The 20,563-nt window shown below is 40.9% G+C and overlaps 1 protein-coding gene across 6 annotated transcripts in view; it reads left to right on the forward strand.

The window, feature by feature from the left end:
* Positions 1 to 20,563, forward strand: part of abat (4-aminobutyrate aminotransferase) — a 35,809-nt gene continuing 15,246 nt past the window's right edge. The window contains exons 1-6 of one of the 6 annotated variants that reach the window (XM_028600374.1): positions 1 to 132; positions 9,605 to 9,750; positions 13,815 to 13,912; positions 14,010 to 14,039; positions 15,049 to 15,166; positions 20,205 to 20,254. In XM_028600374.1, the coding sequence (XP_028456175.1) occupies positions 9,681 to 9,750; positions 13,815 to 13,912; positions 14,010 to 14,039; positions 15,049 to 15,166; positions 20,205 to 20,254 (366 nt within the window). In that variant the 5' untranslated portion in view covers positions 1 to 132; positions 9,605 to 9,680. The other 5 variants (XM_028600375.1, XM_028600378.1, XM_028600377.1 and 2 more) reach the window with 5 other exon arrangements.

Genomic DNA, 20,563 nt, shown 5'->3' on the forward strand with positions numbered 1-20,563 from the left:
AGACCAGAGACGGACCGTCTCGTTATGTATCCATGAGACACACAGACAGCAGACAGATACACACGCGCATTGCCGCCGTTCATCAGTCCTTCGCTGCGGGGATCGGATCGTGCTGACGCCTCTGGACCCTCGGTAAGTGGCCTCCGAGCCTCCGAGCCTATCTCAGCCGCACACGGAGCTTTGTGAAGCGGCTTGTCTGCAGCCAGAGCCGCTGTCAGGGCGCAGCGACGGCCACTGACCCGTCGGCGATATTACGAATCCCACTATGACCACGCCAAGACCCCCCTTCAATAGCGTTCACACACTATTATTGGCCAGGCGTCCATGCTTACACGTACAGGTCCTATCCCCTGACCAATCCCCTAACCCTAACCTTAACCACTCGAGGTGAAATGCCTAACCGCAACCAATCGAGCTGCTTCGCATGCGGGTCTTGGAGTGGCCATAGTGGGATTCGTAATTGTGCGACCCGTCGGAGCATACTGTGGTAAAGCCAGCCGACACTCAGATCTCCGTGGTCAGAATCAGCCGACGCTGAAATTGTAGTGCACTCATATACCAGTACTTTTGGTAAATGCAGATCGACGGTTTTAGCAAAGGTAGCGGTAAGATACACATGGAACTGCTTCCGGTTTTCAAAATAAGGTGTTAAGAAAGTTTATATATAAAGTACACATAAAAATAAGATTATTGGATTATATTTACAAGAACTAAAACCTTTTTACTGTATACATTTTGAGATTTTACAAAGTAATTGTCACACATTTCTACCATAAAATGACTTCAAATCTACAATTGTAGGTGCAATAAAACCACGTTGCTCCATAATTCCAGACAATGGCTGCTATATTTGAGTACAGGACATCTCTGACTACATCCTTACTGAAAATCAAACAATTTTACTATATAAATATGGAGATTTTTCAAAGTAAAATCCCATTCCTCTGTTGTTTAATGACTAAAAATATGAGACTGGAGGTCATATAAAAAGACTTTGCTCCATAATTCTAGAAAATGACTGATATATTTGAATGAAGGGTGTCACTGACTACGTCTATACTGAAAATGAAACATTTGTACTGTAAAAATCTGGAGATTTTTGGAAGTCAAGTCCCACATTTCTACAGTAAAATTACTAAAAAATATGAAATTGGAGGTGCTATAAAAAGACTTTGCTCCATAATTCCACACAATGACCGATATATTTGAATAGAGGACATCTTTGACTACACCCTTACTGAAAATCAAAAATTTTTACTTTCATTAACATTGCAAGCACCACAGGAAAACCACTTGACTTATACTGTATTCCATTGTAATGGTTACTTAGTAGTTAGGGTACAATACAAACATACAAAACAAAACTACTGTTAAAACTTCATAAGAACAATGAATCTCAATAATTTCAATAGTAATGACAGCTACAAAAGTCATGATATTCAGAACTTAAACAACAGAGCAACAGCACCGGCACAGCATGATGTTTAAGGAATAGAGCCACCGATGCAGGAAGGTGTTAGACACATTCTGACTCAAGGGGAAAACATTTTTGGAGGCGTCTCAATGTGAAGCACTTCACCTGAGAGACCAATTATTTTAGGCGACCAAATTCTGCTAAGGCTGCTGATTTAAATGAGTCAGGACCAGTTAAGTTTTTGATAAATTTGATATTTACACTTACGAAGTCAATAGCACTTTATTTTAAGCTGCTTACCCCATGTACCTTGGATACTTTATACCAAAGGAACACACTCCCTTTTTCACGTACACTGTATTTACAGCACTGTTGGCTAAAGGCCCTGACACACCAACCTGTGCCTCGGAGCGTATGTTCTGCGCGTGCGCGAGACATAATACAAAAAAATGAAAACCGGAAATGACGAACGCGTCACGTGGGTCTGGCTTTTCCAGCTGACCGATAACGGCCGGCTTGTTTCGAAATACGATCTTGTATTTTACGAAAATAGTTCACCGAAACGTGTTTCTGAAAACATTTTAAGCGAGAAATTGCCTGTGCAGTTGCAGGAGGATGACGGCCCCTCCAATGTTGCCTCATGACAACACCGGCAAAAGCTGTCACACTGAATCTGTAAAAGGTCAATATATATAACCACTTTTAATTGAAAAGACAGTTTCATGCTGTCCAATATTGCTTGATATAACTGTTTTTCACAAATGCAGGCCTTTTAGCAAGCTTTAACATAATTTCACCAAATGTTGCATTGCAGTTGTTATAGTCACAGTTTTTAAATTTAGATTTTGTTTGGTTGCTAATCTGCAAAATGAAAAGTTTTTACTTACTGTCAGCTGCCAGTGGGCAGATGCCAGGAAATGAGCAAGGGAAAGTAGAGATACAAGGACATATGGGAGTAGCGTGCTGCAGATAATTGCAAAAAGCAACTTTTGTTAGAGACTGCGATGAACAAAGAAGGATAACTGTCATCCCAACATGCAAGTATTCCGGTGTAGTATTTCACCAGTGCCGGTTTCATATTTTTTTGTCATTTAACGGTAGAGGCATGGGATTTTACTTAGAAAAATCTCCATAATTATACAGTCAACATGTTTGATGTCCTGTACTCAAATATATCAGCCATTGTCTGGAATTATGGAGCAACGTCGTTTTATTGCACCTACAATTTTAGATTTTGAAGTCATTTTACAGTAGAAATGTGGGACAATTACTTTGTAAAATCTAAAAATGTATACAGTAAAAAATTTTGTTTTTATTTCTTGTTAATATAATCCAATAATCTTATTTGTATGTAAATGGACAGTTTATGCTGTATGTGTACTTTATATAAACTTTCTTAAAACCTTATTTTGAAAACCGGAAGTAGTCCCATGTTTTTCTTGTCGCTCACGTTGCTAAAACAGCCACTCTGCCGTTTAAACTGCATTTACCGAAACTACTAGTATATGAGTGCACTGCAATTTCAGCGTCGGCTGATTTGACCACGGAGATCTGAGTGCTTGTTGGCTTGATCGCAATCGGAGCATCGGGATGCAGAGATGTCAGGGAACACAGTAACATAGTAACAGGTCGGTAAACACACTAACCGACCTATATAATTCCTAACTGTAATAACCCGTGCTCTGTGTGTGTGCGTGTATGTGTGTGTGTGTGTGTTTGTGTGCGTGTGTGTGTGTGTGAACCAGCCAGATCTAGTCGGAACCAGATTTTTTAGAAGACCAGAGACGAGAAAACCACTGAACAAACAACATCCTGTTTACAAGTCTGAAAAGCATAAATCATATTCTGCAGCCAGTCAATGTGTTGATGTGAGTTTATCTCCTCCTGGCTGACAGACAGATGCGGTCTAACGGTAGTGCTTACAGCAGCTGGTCCACTGCTGGGCTTTAGCATGGAATGCCATTTTATTCAATTTAAAAAAAGAAAAAAAAAGAAAAAAGAATATGAGTATAAAATACATCCTGAAATAAATACATGAGGCAAAAAAATAAATAAATTAGCAGCATCAACCATCCAAATGCTGGTAAAATAGTGGCTGGTAGATTTACTTCACTCACCAGCCAAAGAAACAATGGTAATCTACTGAGTGGCTGGTCCAATTTGAACAGTCGCTAGCCATTGGCTGATGGACAAAATAGTTAATTTTGCACCCTATAAATAAGTTTATTATTATGTCATAACGACATTATATATTATAAATGTTAATATAAATGTATATAAATGAGTCAATATTCAATAAATAACTATATAATACATAATACTTTTAATTAATTAATTAATTAATTAATAATTACTGTTTTGAAATGACTACTTTTTTTTATTTCAGTGGAATTTCTTTTCTGCTGTCAGTTAAACGCGTTATTAACGGCGTTAACGCAAACCCATTTTAACAGCCTAAAGTTTTTTGAACGCAAGATTAACGTTCTTTTTGGCCTAGCAGACTTTGTAGTTTTTTTCACATTGCTGTTGCAACAACTAGTAACGTTAGAAAAACTACAACACCACGCCGGACCTAGCTAGACCGGTAACACAACAACAGGCACGCCGCACACACTTGTTTGGGCTTGCGAGCCGGCCAGAGAGTAGCAGGCTAACGTTACGCTTTGAGTGGATGGAGAGCGCGATACGCTAAAAATGGACGCCAATAAGATTGTGAATGGTAAGTTTACTTTTAGTAAAGTTGCCAAATGGTTCCATTGACAAGACCAAAGTGATCTGTGCGTTTTGTAGTTGTGGACTGAGCTATCATCGCAGCGCGTCCAGTCTGAAATACCACTTGATGGCCGAGCACACTAACCTGACTCCGCCAGGTGGATTGCTTCGCATTTGCTCGGCATATCCATCTGGGAACTTTCCGTTGGAGAACTTTTGGGAAGGGGTGAAAATACTGGTTAGCTGATTGGATGAACCATCTGTCTATCACCTGTGTTGGTGATAGACGGGCCAAATCAACCAATCAGATCCACGAAGCGTATGAGAATACAACCACAAGCCCGCCCCTGCTGCTGCAGGCAAAGCATAGCTCGTTAGCTCAGCAAGCAAGCAACATGTCGGTAAAGGAGATTTGCCGTTTATGTAACAAGATTGTAGGAATAAAAGGCACCATTTCAGGTTCCCGGACCGCTGTCTGAAAATACTGGTTAGCTGATTGGATAAAACATCTGTCAATCACCACCTAACCCGCCTCAAAACCAACGCTGATTGGCCCGGTCGTTTGGCTAACGGCTCCAAATTTTCTCTATCTGAAGATGCCAGACTGATCTGCGAGTGGAAAACTGGAGCTCGCGAGATCAGGACGGTCTCATGAGGCTACAAGCACACAGCTGATGCCAATTCTCCCCCTTTGGAAAGCCAGGCGACAAAAGCACAAAGCAAGCCAATCCACTTTTCCATGTTGAAAAGAGCATTAAAGTGAGAAAAAAATAAATGAATAATGGGACAAAAAGAAATCAAGGGACATTTAGAATAGATAAAAAATGTGCGATTAATTGCGAGTTGACTATGACATTACTGCGATTAATCGCGATTTAAACAGCACTAATATTATTCTGAGACTGTCAGCGGCAAAAACAGCACTTGAAGGTGCAATTGTCCTATAATTTACATTGAAGCTAGTTTGGCAGCTGCCCACTGCAGCGATCTCGCTTTATACTGGACCAATGTCGAAGATAGGGCTGGGCGATAAAACGATAACGATATGTATCGCCATAGACACATAATCAATATCAATAGAAAATGCGGTCGATAAAACGTTCGATAACTTGTCAGAAGAAACCAGAGGTTGTGAATCAAGTTTGGTTGCATGAACAAAGGCCCTCACTCTCTGGCAACCTAGCAACGTGGGGAGTGACACTCTAACAGCCAATCATGTAACAGCATCAAGTTTGGTTGCGCCACATCGCTGTCTCGTGTTCTTCAATAACAGAACCGGCGTGGAGTGGAAAGTGAGTTCCGCTGCAAGCGAGGAAATCGTTGATAAAACAGGAAAAGTCAGTATGGCAGTTTTGGGGATTTTATAAGTCTGACCGTAGTCAGACCAATGTCGTCAGACCAACGCTGGTAATACCATAAACTTGTTTTACCACCTTAGCCGCGCTCACACTTTGGAGCACAGCCGTATTCGCCATCAACCACCATGGAGAGGTACTCTGCATTAGCGCCTTACTAAACACTACAAAGAAATAACGAAGGCAGACGCGGCACTGTCCAGAAGCCAGGTTACCAACCTAGCACTAAACCTGCAGAAAATAGTTCTTTTCAGGTTTCTTATATTTAGCTAACACGTTGCACTATTTTATGACACTTTATTAAGCATTTCTTACTTATTCTTCAATTTTGCACCTTAATGTTAAGAGATAATTGTTAAGTGTTCATTGTGATTTTAGACCTTATTACATTTTAATTATTTGAGTGTTTTCCATGGTTAAGGGTTAAGTTTAAAATAAAAATGTTTAAATTTAATATATTTTTCTCCTGGTCCTTATTTTAAATAGGTCATAAAAAATATCAATAATTATCAATATCGACCGATATGAAAAACTTATATCGTGATACAGTTTTCAACCATATCGCCCAGCCCTAGTCGAAGATTGTTGTTCCCATCAGTAATAAGAACAGAGGAAAATAGGGTCCAGGTTGAAAAACCAGAAGTTACCCTTTATATTGTGCACTCTGTTTTTAAAGAAAAACTAGGCTACTTATATTCTTTTTGACATATTTAATAGTCCAACGCGCTCACACACTCCGGGAATAGCCATGGGCCGGGGTCAAAGATTCAGTGTGGTTGTATCTCGACATTCAGCATAGGCTGAGTAATAATAGCCACAGTAAAATACATGTATTAAAAACAATGAGACGTTTGTATTATCAGTAAATGCCATGCAGTCCATCATGTTTTTTTTTAATCCTCCATGTCCTCCTTGGCTACTAGCAACTGTGTGGAGGAGGGGGGCTTGCACCAAGGGCTTGTATCAGGTGGATGCTCCAACAGTTTTGTTGTCATTGCTTATAATTCTTCATGGCGGAGACAGAAACTACGCACTATAGCTTTAAGTCAAAATGCTTTTGCAGGTCCATTATTCTCCGGATTTGTGGTTCTTACTGACCACCTCTGCCTTAAATGGCCAACATGTTTGACAAACACTGGTATCATGTAGTGCTGAGGAAGATATACAGATCCTGTTAGTAGTGACTCCCATGACTGTCCCGGGACAGTCATGGGAGTCACAGGACAGTGTCTGAGAGTCACAGGACAGTGTCTGACTGTCCTGGGAGGACGCTGGATCTAATCTATGCAGATGGGAAGAGTAGTGGATGTGGATTTCCAAGTAAGTGATGGATGATTGGTCACATGAGTCCCACTCGATTTACTGGGCTGATCTGCAATCGGATTGCTCGACTGGCTCTCATTCGTCGCATTTTAGGCAATCTGTTGCCATGTGTCTATCGTGCATCTTTTCATCAGCACTTTAAAATAGCGCATTGTTGGTCAGGATGAAGAGCGTGTCACCTCGGTCCGAGCTAAATAACTGCAGCTGCATCATCAATCAGCAGAGCTTTCACTCAGCAGCCAGAACCAGTTGCATTTGAACTCTGTTCTGAACTTGGTTCCCCTTCTAGGGAATAGCAGCCCTAGCCCTAGGTAAATTAAAACCAGTTTATTTAATCCATATTAAAAATACTTACAAACATGATGAAACATGTATTTCAGTAACTATCAGTGGTTTAGTCAGGGGAAAACAAAGCTAATAGAACCAAAAGGACCACTGAAACCGAACCAAAGCAGAACCATACCAGAACCAAAGCAGAACCATACCAGAACCAAAGCAGAACCAAACCTGTGTGTGTGTGTGTGTGTGTATGTATATATACTGTATAATACAAATAAACAGGGACTCTCGGGAAGGGAGGGAGGCTGTGTGTGTGTGTGTGTGTGTGTGTGTGTGTGTGTGTGTGTGTGTGTGTGTGTGTGTGTGTGTGTGTGTGTGCGTGCGCGTGCGTGCGTGCGCGTGTGTCAAGTCATAACGACAACAAGCAGTTTGGCTGTAACATTAAAGTTAGTGGCTGTCAGGTAACCTAACCGTTTAAGCTTACACTGAAAATGCTAGCGGTTAGCCTGCTGGCTAGCTGAAAAGTCTGTGTGATCTATAAAGTCAGTGTTGATACAAGCATCAGTGTTCCTTGAATGCCTTAATTAGCTCCTCTTGTATTGGTGCTCTTTTCCAGGGCATATACTACTCTCAGCTTTATTGTAGCTTTTGGGAAGGGTTATGGTTATGGTTATTGTATTTAGCAGACACTTAGCAGACAAAATATGAATCTTACAGTAGTTAAAATTAACAGTAAACTGATTTTAAAGTTGCTAAGCCAATATTAAGCAAAATAGTAATAATAACAATAATGCCAATACAATATCAAATATCAATAATAAAAATACCATAAATATACAAATCATAACTCTAAAAATGAATGAATTATTTAAGTGTAAGATCAACAGATAAGTCTTGAGACCCCTCTTGAAGGATCCAAAACGATCACATGAACACTGAACACTAGGCAACTCATATCATAGAATGCACGCATATTTTAAGAGGACTGTCTGCAGGGAATGTGCCTGACCAATCACGGTGGATGTGGGCCGCCTGGGCCGAAAAATGCCAGGGCCGATTTTTTTTGTCCCAGTCCAGCCCTGTATACAAGTCTGGAAAACGTGGAATTAAATCGTGACTCGATTGTAGTTGTGTTTTAGAAAATATAGTTCAAACAGATTGTACAGTGATGCTATTTTGCCTTCATTGTTCTCTGTGAAGTTCGCTGGAAGTGAGTTTGTGGTGTGTGAGTCCTTTATAGCCAGGCAAGGCTAACCTTCCCTTCCTCACTGTATTTCAAAACTTGAATGATTCATGCGGATATATGTAGCAGGTACATTCATAACACATCTATGGTTAGGACCGCTGAAACTTTGAACACAGCATTAGAAATCCACTTTGATTCCAGACTCCCCAGCTTCAGTATTCCATTATTGCCCTCCGTTGTGTTCAGATTCCAGCTTATTCCAGTTCAAACTGTGTCCCTTCAGCCGTCCTCCATCACTTTAGTTGGCATACTCTACCTCAACCCTCCCGGACATTTCAAGATGCAGGCTTGTGTAACCCTCACAGTCCAAACCAGTTTCATCCAGTTCATGAGCTGTTGCCAAGAAACCAGCTCGGTGAGGGCATGCATGTGTTTGTTTGCATGCGTGTGTGTGTGTGTGTGTGTGTGTGTGTGTGTGTGTGTGTGTGTGTGTGTGTGTGTGTGTGTGTGTGTGTGTGTGTGTGTGTGTGTGTGTGTGTGTGTGTGTGAGGGTAAAAGACCAGGGTTTCCCTCGCTGTGTGAATGCAGATATAACTGGAGTTATCCTGTTCTTGGTGCCAGGATTACGTAACTGCTTGGAACAGAAAAGAGAGCAGACAGTCCGTCCATTTCTTTGCCTCACTGTGCCCATTTTTCTCTTACATCAAGAAAATACATCAAATATCATCATTCATTTTGCCAAAGTCCCTTAAAGTCCTATAAATAGTTACAAATGCCGTTTGAGTATATTGGAAAAATGTGGGCTATTTCTGCACGTTATGTCTGTAAGAGGGCAAACCAATACAGCACTTGTACTTCAACATACACATCTTCAAAGATCTACATCCCGACACATTACAAACCTATAAACTAATGAAACAAAGTACCATATAATGTAAAATTAATTCAAACACCGTTTTTTGTTTCCTAGTTAGCTCACTAATGAAACAAACTCAAGAATGGACTGAGCAGTCTAGTCTAGTTTGTGCTTTTTTTCATTTTTTCATCGACCAGGATATCTTATGCTTTGGCTGTAACGTTATTTCACAATCTGACCTCTTCATCTTATTTGCCCTCTGTTAACTGTACCACATGAGCTCTTATTTGTAATGTTTGCAAATAAAAAAATTTAAATTACAAAAAAAGAATGGACTGAGCAGGTTACAGTAACAGAGACTGTGAAAGAAATTGAACTTGTTTAGTTGGTGGACTTCTCCACTTCATACATAAGTATCATTAATCCTCTCTCTATCGGTTTGTCTCTCTCTCTCTCTCTCTCTCTCTCTCTCTCTGTAGGTGACTTGGTGAAGTTAGACCCTGAGGGCGAGTGTTGCCTCTCTCTCGCACTTCAACGTCTGTTGACAGTTTGGTCATGGCGTCCTCCTTGATCAGCCGCCACTTTGCTCTCTCCCTGCAGAAAAACCTATGGCTCAGTGCTCCAGGTAAACCCCGCAAACTCACGAATCGAAATCAGAATGCTTTTGAAATCCATTCTTTAGGGGCTGTTTCACCAGGTAATGACATGTAAACTTTGCAACAAATGTCCTCTTGCAGGTTAGCCCTAGAAGTGGTTGTAAATCAGCGTCCTTTACTAAATGCTTCAGGACTTAGTTTGCTGTTGTAATTAATTGCCTTTTGTCTTCTTCGGTCCTTCAACTTTCGGTTAGTTCAAATTGTTTACTTTAAAACGGCTGTTAAGGCCACCTCCGTGCCCTTTAAACTTCCTGAATTATACCTTAAGTCTGTGGGATAAAGATAATCAAGTAACAGCAGAGTCTGAGATCATCGGTGATCAGAGCTGTATAGTAACAAAGTAGTATTATTTTTTTTTCTCCTACTTCCACTTTTACTTGTGTACATATTTTCTATGAGTTTAATACTTTTACTCCGATCCATTTTTTATGTGCTGCATCGTTACTCGTTCCTGTTGTGAATTCCTCACGCTACGGAGACTGTGTGTACGTTAGTTACGTACGCTAATTACGTAACAATTTACTCAAGTATGGGTCTCTAGTACTTTATACACGTCTGTCGGTGATATATATAACATCAGATTCTTTTTTCGGGGCATTTTCAGCCTTTATTTTTGATAGGACAGCAGAAGAAATGAAACGCGAGAGAGAACGGGGAATGACATGCAGCAAAGGGCCGCAGGTCGGAGTCGAACCCGGGCCCGCTGCGTCAAGAAGTAAACCTCTATATATGGGCGCCCGGATAGCTCAGTTGGTAGATCGGGCGCCCATATATAGAGGTTTACTCCTCCCTGTGGCCTCATATTCTTTTTTTAATGCAAAGAATTGTGCCTTATGCCTGATTTTAATGTAGCTCTTAGCCCTACAGCTGATTTCAATCTTTTTGGTTGGAAGTGAACTTGAGTATTTGTCATTTTGATCAATTTTCAATTAAATACCACTATTTAATATAGAGCCATTATATTATGTCTGATGTTTCCCAGGGTTACAAAACAATGATAGTAATAGTAATGGCAGCATTATATAATCGGTGTAAATGTTAGACTGACCTAGTAGGATGTGGTAATCAATACACATGCATGCTGAGTCATGTCTCAAAGGTCTTCTCTCCTGTCAATCATCAATAGGCTAGTCTGTGCGGCTCAGATTTACCGTTTGGTAACCGAAGTGATACACAGCTTAGCTTAATGTCAGTGGGCCATATTTATCAAGCCTCTCAGTCTGAGAATTTTGGGGTAATTAGGACAGACCAGTGCAGTGCCCGCTGCTTGGCCTCCTGTAGTGCTGCCTGCAGCCTTTTTCCAGAACCGTTGTACCCTAAATTACTTACAAAAGGCCCCACGGTACTTGATATGCAACTCGGCTGTTTTCTATCAGCAGACCATTAAAAGAGCATCGTGCATCAAGGTGGCTGGAAAACGTCGCCGAGATTTAGCCGAACATGTTCGAGCCTCACGTTGCGTTCAGACAGGAGGCAGCCGCCCCGCTTCCTTTCATGAGTTAACAGACAGCAAAACCCTGCACAGCGTTTCCAATGAGACGGGACTGTCCAATTCTGCGTGAGAGGAAATAAACTCCATGCCAGCAGCGGTGATCTAGGTCAATTCAAGCTCACGCAATCAGTGACCAGGCAGGTTCAGGTTGGGGGTGTGGAACCGGAGGGCGGTTCGAGTCCCCCGTACGGACTTAAGTACGGAGGTGGACTGGTAGCTGGTAGTGTTAATTTTGTCACCTATTTTTAATTTAGTCTTGGTCTTGTGCCAAATGTCTTGTTATTTTTAGTCATATTTAGTCACTCGCATATTTTTTTTGTTGGTCAAGTTTTAGTCGACTAAAAGTCTCGTCATTTTACTCTGGTTTTAGTCAAAAGAGAACGCGATATATCTTGGTCAAGTTTTAGTCAAAACATTTTAGTCTTTTTTTAAATAACATTAAATAACATAATTATTTCTGAGATTATTTCGGATTACCATTTCAGTCAAATAGTTATATAAAAATAAATGATATGAAGTGTTATAAATATCGAGCCTCTTCCTTATTTCACCAGTAAATTCCTGTTCAACTACAAAAACAACCACTGAATGGGAAAAGGGTGTTTTACAATAACATTGAACGTAGCACGAGGCTGGCGAGGCGAGTTTGAAGTGAACGCAAGTGTGTTGTTTTTCAGACAAGGGCACCAGCAGACTGTTGTACGTCCCCCTGTTAGAATCCTCTCCAGTGAAATACAGACAAACCTTTACACTGTTTAGCTCTCAGCATTTTAACAGTGTTTACTCCAGCTGCTAGCTAACGGTAGGCTAACGTTACCTGCTGTCAGGTGTAATGTTAACTAGCTAACGGTAGGCTAACGTTACCTGCTGTCAGGTGTAATGTTAACTAGCTAACGGTAGGCTAACATTACCTGCTGTCGAGTGTAATGTTAACTAGCTAACGGTAGGCTAACGTTACCTGCTGTCAGGTGTAATGTTAACTAGCTAACGGTAGGCTAACATTACCTGCTGTCAAGTGTAATGTTAACTAGCTATGTGCGTTTCAAAATCCACTAAGTAGGCAAGGAGAGGATTTAAAAGTTTAACAAGTATTTATTTAAGTAAAATCATAAGAGCATAAACGTGAACACGGGTCCGAGTTGAGCAGGCACACAGGCTTCTCTCATCAGACTGAATTTTCTGGCTTATACATGGATTCATATATCAGTCTCTAAGAGCATTTTGATTTGTTTATTAAAAGTTGGAGGAGTACCGTGGTTTAGACTTAGCGTCCCCTGGTTGGTGCACAGACTGGTCCCAGTCTTTTGGCACACGCCCTCTTCATCAGTTCTTAGGCAGACTTTAACTATGCTGATGGTCAGAAAGAACAATGCGCCGCTGTTGCCTGTCACAGGTTGAGGAGTAACTTATTCTCATGGTCAAACTGATATCAAACTGATATTAACTTTGTTGCTGCACTCTTGTTGCTTTCTGACCACCGTCATACAGTGCTGCTGTACAACAGTATCCTTTTCTCATTTTGCATGACTAAGCTGTCACAGTGCTCTTCCACTAAACACACAACTATAATTCAACTATGATTTGTATCCTCATAAAGCATAGCCAGCTTGACTGATTATTTTTATTTCTTACAGCTAACAGTAGGCTAACGTTACCTGCTGTCAGGTGTAATGTTAACTAGCTAACGGTAGGCTAACGTTTTCTGCTGTCAGGTGTAATGTTAACTAGCTAACGGTAGGCTAACATTACCTGCTGTCGAGTGTAATGTTAACTAGCTAACAGTAGGCTAACGTTACCTGCTGTCAGGTGTAATGTTAACTAGCTAACGGTAGGCTAATGTTACCTGCTGTCAGGTGTAATGTTAACTAGCTAACGGTAGGTTAATGTTACCTGCTGCCAAGTGTAGCGTTAACTAGCGTCCAGTGCAGCAATGTTTCGGTTGCCTCTAACGTCTGTTTTGAGCATCAGAGAGAAGCGCAGGCATTTAATAGCACCGAAATCCGCGTTGCTATTCGGTCTGGTAGATAACGGTCGTTATTAGCGCAAGGTCTCAGTACCCAACCCTAGTAACAGCTGAATATTCTAGCTCACAATGGAAAAGTAGAGACGATTGTAGACGAAAATGAAGAAAGATTTTATCTTGGTTTTTATTTTATGCAAAACATTTTAGTCTCGTCTTTTTTTGTCAACAATAATGCATGTTAATTTAGTATTAGTCAGCGTTTTTAAGTCGTCATCGTCTCGTCTTAGTCATTGGAAAAAAAGGTCGTTGACGAACATATTTAGTCTCGTCTCGTCTGATGAAATTAACACTAGTAGTTGGAGAGATGCCAGTTCACCTCCTGGGCACTGCCAAGGTGCTCTTGAGCAAGGCTACTACTGTAACATGTCACAGTATCATGGTTTCAACCCCAGTACACCAGCTACCATATTCCAAAGTGGAAAAACCCGAGATTTCTGAAACCAGAATGTGACGTGCAAACCAATAACCAAACACCCCCTCCCTCCCCAATCTGACCTATAGTGTGTTTCCTCCACCAGGCTGCAGACATGTTAGTAAGGCGGCACCACAGGCCCAAGTGGAGTTTGACTTCAATGGACCCTCCATGAAGACTGAAGTTCCTGGACCACGATCACAAGTAACAAACGCACACACACACACACACACACACACACAAATCAATACACACTCTCTCCCTTCCTCAGTTATTGCTAACAAACTGTTTTCTTCTGTAGGAGCTGACAAAACAGCTGGGAGAGATCCAGGTGAGGTGTGTGTTTGTGCGTGCGTGCATGCGTGTGTGTGTGTGTGTGTGCATGTGTGTGTGGTATGATTATTATTGTGTGTTGAATCAGAAAGGAGTCATAGATCAATGTTCTCTTTCCATAGCTGGAATTGTGCGTAGCAGTATAAACAGTATCTGTGTGTGTGTGTGTGTGTGTGTGTGTGTGTGTGTGAGTGTGTGTGTGTGTGTGTGGCCGGCAGTTAACTCAGTGAACTAGTTAAATAAAGCCTGGAGCGTTAATGGCGTTCAACATACAGTACAGTGCTTATGTGGAAATGTGATGTGTAACCATCAACGGGGGAACTCAGATAATGGAATGGGTAAGAAAAGGTTTACTGACTGTATCCCAAGGGGATGGCTGTGGATGGGGGGGAGAATCCAGCTGGCTGAGCTGCTGAAGCGTGGCTGAGCATGGAAGAGACCTGGAAATCAATCTCAAATTGAGATTACAGTATATGCGAAAACTAATTTTTCAAACTTCTCCTAGACCATTGAGTCCGATCTGCAGGATCTGCAGGCTTGGACCCCGTTCATACCTGTCTAGTTATTATTGTGATTATAATTATTTCAGGAGATAAAGTATACTGGGGGTGGCTGGACTGATGGCCATATTATAGTAGTGAGAAAATTGTGTGTGTGTGTGTGTGTGGGCTTGTTTAACTATATTCGTGGGGTCCAAAAACCGGGAGTCCAGTATACTTGTGGGGTCCCGACAGCTTTGTGGGGCCAAAATGCTGGACCCCACAAGTTTAAAGGGCTGTTTGAGGGTTAAGACTTGGTTTTAGGATTAGGGTTAGAATTAGGTTATGGTTAGGGTGAGGGTAAGGGTTAAGGTTAGACATTTAGTTGTGATGGTTAAGGTTAGGGTAAGGGGCTAGGGAATGCATTATGTCAATGACGGGTCCCCACAAAGATAATGCCTCAAGTGTGTGTGCGTGTGTGCGCGCGCGCTGGATGCTGTTCTTAATACAAAACATGTCTCTTCCCAGAATGTTGGTGCTATCAACTTCTTCTGTAACTACGAGGAGAGCCGGGGGAACTACCTGGTGGATGTGGACGGCAACCGCATGCTAGACATCTACACTCAGATCTCCTCCATCCCTATTGGTTAGTAGCAAAAGATCCAAACAAAGCTAGCTGGATCGTAGGAGTTAGTAGTTATCACAGTCTCAGGGCTCTATTTGAACGATCAACGTGCACGGCGTGAAGCGCATGGCACTTGTGCGTTTAAAGCGTGTCCAAATCCACTTTTGCTAGTTTGACGGTAAAAAAAAGGGACCGTGCGCCGGGCGCGTGGTTCAAAAGGGTTGTACTTGGTGTCTTCATTAATTCATAGGTGTGTTTTGGGGCGTAACACGCATTAAACCAATCAGAGATCATCTCCCATTCTCTTTAAAAGCCAGGTGCGTTTGGACCTTGGCGCATTGACCTGCGCTATTGACTTTAGACCAGGTTTTTGTTGGTCAATGGTGCAATCACTTCCCGCTGCCTCAAGATAGCAATACTCCCAGAATTCACCTGAACACACCTCCCTGTGAGACCAGCGCGCCCACAGGAGCAAATAATAGCATTTAAAGCTACAGACACAGAAATGGCACATCCTAAGGAAAGCTCATTGTGGGACTGGCTCTAGTGGCTGTAATTCTGCACCAAGGCTGAATTTCGGGAAAGAGACTTCAGATACAGTATTAGGGGACCACTAAGGTCTATATAAAAGAGACTTCAGATACAGTATTAGGGGACCACTAAGGTCTATATAAAAGAGACTTCAGATACAGGCTTAGTGGACCACTAAGGTCTATATAAAAGAGACTTCAGATACAGTATTAGGGGACCACTAAGGTCTATATAAAAGAGACTTCAGATACAGTATTAGGGGACCACTAAGGTCTATATAAAAGAGACTTCAGATACAGTATTAGGGGACCACTAAGGTCTATATAAAAGAGACTTCAGATACAGGCTTAGTGGACCACTAAGGTCTATATAAAAGAGACTTCAGATACAGTATTAGGGGACCACTAAGGTCTATATAAAAGAGACTTCAGATACAGTATTAGGGGACCACTAAGGTCTATATAAAAGAGACTTCAGATACAGGCTTAGTGGACCACTAAGGTCTATATAAAAGAGACTTCAGATACAGTATTAGGGGGACCACTAAGGTCTATATAAAAGAGACTTCAGATACAGTATTAGAGGACCACTAAGGTCTATATAAAAGAGACTTCAGATACAGTATTAGAGGACCACTAAGGTCTATATAAAAGATACTTCAGATACAGTATTAGGGGACCACTAAGGTCTATATAAAAGAGACTTCAGATACAGTATTAGGGGACCACTAAGGTCTATATAAAAGAGACTTCAGATACAGTATTAGGGGACCACTAAGGTCTATATAAAAGAGACTTCAGATACAGTATTAGGGGACCACTAAGGTGTATATAAAAGAGACTTCAGATACAGTATTAGGGGACCACTAAGGTGTATATAAAAGAGACTTCAGATACAGTATTAGGGGACCACTTAGGCCTATATAAAAGCATCCAAAAAGCAGCATGTCATGGGCCCTTTAACCACTGTAACATGTTTCTGCATATGCAAAATGTGAATTGTGCATATGTGTGAATGTCAAACATTATCTGGGGCACCATGAGTGACTCTGAGCTCAGACACAGGTCAGCCAAATACAGAGATCCTCTAAGCTATGATGCTCATTATGATGTGAACATTGATGTGAACTGTGTTTAGCAGAGCAGTCATGAGGTCATAAGAGAGAAAAGCACCGCCGTGGTGATGGTGCCGGACTCAAGTCATGGTATTGTGAAAGTGCATTTCCACCTTTTTCTAGAGCACATTTAAACACCGCTTAAGATGACCAAAGTGCTGTACAAGAAAGCCCTATGGTGCTGTATAAAAGAACTGCCTTCTAAAGTGGACAGGGAGCCAGTGAAGGCAGGCCAGCACTGGGGTGATGTGCTCACATTTCTTTAGTACCAGTCAACATCCTTTCGGCTGCGCTATGGGCCATCCGAAGACTGGGGGAAGGCCTAAATAAAGGGAGTTTCAATAGTCCAGCCTGGATGTAATGAAGGCATGAAATACTTATCATAAAAGGACAGAATTGGCTGGAGTTTGGAAATGGTTGTTAACTGATAGTAACCATTTTTAACAACAAGACAGAGTTCAGAGTGAAATATGATACCAAGGTTTTTTTTGCATGTGACTTTACATATGGAGGTGGGGGGGGGGGGTAGCCTTGTCTGGACACATGGATATTTCCCATAGACATGAGTGTATACTGATTTGATATCAGCAAAGACAACGTCGGCAGTATTGACGGCAAAATAGGCTACAGAATATTTTGTTCTGTATTGACAGGTGCAATATTAGAAAATCAATTTTTTTTTTTTTTTTTTTTATTACATTTATATATCTGCATTTATATCAAAACCTAGAGGCTTTCAAACATCAACATGTCATTTATTAATACAGTACAGGCCAAAAGTTTGGACACACCTTCTCATTCAATGTGTTTCTTTATTTTCATGACTATTTACATTGTAGATTCTCACTGAAGGCATCAAAACTATGAATGAACACATATGGAATTATGTACTTAACAAAAAAGTGTGAAATAACGGAAAACATGTCTTATATTTTAGATTCCTCAAAGTAACCACCCTTTGCTTTTTTTGATAACTCTGCAAACCCTTGGTGTTCTCTCAATGAGCTTCATGAGGTAGTCACCTGAAATGGTTTTCACTTCACAGGTGTGCTTTGTCAGGGTTAATTACTGGAAGTTTTTTCCCTTATTAATAAAAAAAGCAAAGGGTGGCTATTTTGAAGAATCTAAAATATAAGACATGTTTTTAGTTATTTCACACTTTTTTGTTAAGTACATAATTCCATGTGTGTTCATTCATACTTTTGATGCCTTCAGTGAGAATCTGCAATGTAAATAGTCATGAAAATAAAAAGGAAACGCATTGAATGAGATGGTGTGTCCAAACTTTTGGCCTTTACTGTACTGTATGTATTCGTGTCTGTTTTGCCTGGAAATGCTTCCAACACGCTTGCGTGTCGTGTGAAAAATAGGCGTCGGTTCACGCGACACTTATGGTTGGAAGTGAATGCGGAAAAGTGACATTTCGCTACTGGGAATGTCTTAGAAAGTGTTAAACAGGAATGTCTGGTACGCCCTCTGACTGAACTGGTGGAGCTGTCCTGTCTGTGTGTCTGTCTTTGTCTTATGTGGGGTACTTTCCATAAAATCATCTCTCAGTGCAAATCAAACTAAGCTATTAGGTTAACTGAAGTAAAACCATGCCAATCTCTAGGTATGGTGAAGGGTATGTGAGGATGGGGGGGCTATTTTAATTCCAAAGGCCAAGGGAACTTTATCAGGATGCATAGTATCCTGGATCCATGAAATAACTGGCCTTTAAAAATAAAAATCTGCCTGCCTCTATGGGAATTTAACATAGGGGTGTACTGACTGTAGTTGCCAGCTGTTTAGACAAGGCTGTGTGTTGAGTTATTTTGAGGGGACAGCACATTTACACTGTTATACAAGCTGTACACTTAATACTTTACATTGTAGCAAAGTGTCATTTCTTCAGTGTTGTCCCATTAAAAGATAGAATTAAATATTGACTAAAATGTGAGGGGTGTACTCACTTTTGTGAGATACTGTACATGTCTCAACAACCTGCCTATCAGACTGGCCTTCAGATACCCGGCCATCTCAAGTAACCAGGATTGGACCATTTTAAAACAAAAAAAGATCTCCCGAGCCTAATGTGGATCATGGATTGTGTCCTTAAAATAACACCATCCATGGGCATATTTTACAGAGTGTACAACTTAAAGTCTGTCCAGGATATGTCATATGATGCCCTACAGCATCATATGACCTCACTGCCAAATCTTTTAAGATGAAGACATTCAAATACCAATGTCAAAAGTTGTGAAAATGCTCTATTGCGCTCTCTAAATGGGTATTTGTTTAAAGACTAAAGGGCTTTTGCTACGGGGGACACCTGGTCTCACTTGGCTGGAACATTGATTTTGACATGTCATTGATCTAGAGGTCGGTGGATTTTGGAATTGCTCAAATCTGGAAAAGTATGTGAAATAGTGTTTGCCAAGTGTTGTGCCTGTAGCCGTTTAACATGGAGCTGCAGACCTGCTGTCAGTCCTGTGTTGGATTCTGTTCATCACTCTTAAAACCTATTGAAAAACCTTTCAACCTCAGGTGAGAAGGTGACGTTCTAGAGAGCATACCACGTTGAAACGGAGAATATGTAGGGAGCTCAAACCAGCAGAGAGCTTGGCTGCAGCTCCGCGCCCTCTGCTGGTTGGAAGGGGAACAGAACATCTCACAACACTGAACTAAGGGCCTTTTCACACCTGCCTCTTTATTTATTTCGGTTGAATTGCCCTAGAGTTCGTTTGTCCCGCTGGTGTGGTTCGTCTGGGCAGGTGAGAACGCGGCATTCGCACTCGGGCGCGCACCAAAAGCGGACCAAGCAAGCGTACCGAGACCTGCTCGAAGAGGTGGTCTCGGTACGTTTTACCATTTTAATGAAATGAGCTGGTTTGACCGTATGTATGTCTTCTTCCTGTATGTACTTTCTTGCTCCCGCCCCTCCAGACACATCCGACCAATAAGAGGAGTTGCACGTTCTTGCGTGATTTGTAATGGCGCATTTTGGTACGCTTGGATTTTTCCAGGTGTGAAACCAACACCGATGTGTTTAGGTTTAAGAACTCACCAACTGATTCGGACCAAAGCAAACGGACTACAGGTGTGAAAACGCCCTAAGAGGAGTTTATATTCCTATCAGTGAAACTGTTTGTCAATCTTCCTGAAGGTTCATAACAATTATTTATCTTTTTTGGAATAGAAAGTCTTCAGAAAGCCATCAGCAGATGGAATAATGATTCTCCAAATACCTCCGAGTCATTTCTTTGAAAAACAGGAACAGTTGTTTTAATACAAAAGGGATTGATTTGTCAATGAAAAGTGCTCTACAAATAAAATGTATTATTATTATTATTATTATTATTATTATTATTATTATGTAAAGCAGAGATACAGGTAGAGACACATTGAGACAGTTTGTCCTTCTGTCCTCAGGATACAACCACCCGGCGCTGCTCAAACTCATGTCCAATCCTAACAATCTGGTACGTCCTCTTCATATTCCGAATCTGCATATGATATATTATAGTATGTCCTCTACATATTAATATCTTTATATGGTATATAATAGTATGTCCTTTACACATTAGTATCTTTATATGATATATTATAGTATGTCCTCTACACATTAATATCTTTATATGATATATTATAGTATGTCCTCTACACATTAGTATCTTTATATGATATATTATAGTATGTCCTCTACACATTAATATCTTTATATGATATATTATAGTATGTCCTCTACACATTAATATCTTTATATGATATATTATAGTATGTCCTCTACA

The sequence above is a fragment of the Perca flavescens genome, chromosome 15 (genome assembly GCF_004354835.1).
Source record: "Perca flavescens isolate YP-PL-M2 chromosome 15, PFLA_1.0, whole genome shotgun sequence".
NCBI classification, from domain to species: Eukaryota; Metazoa; Chordata; class Actinopteri; order Perciformes; family Percidae; genus Perca; species Perca flavescens.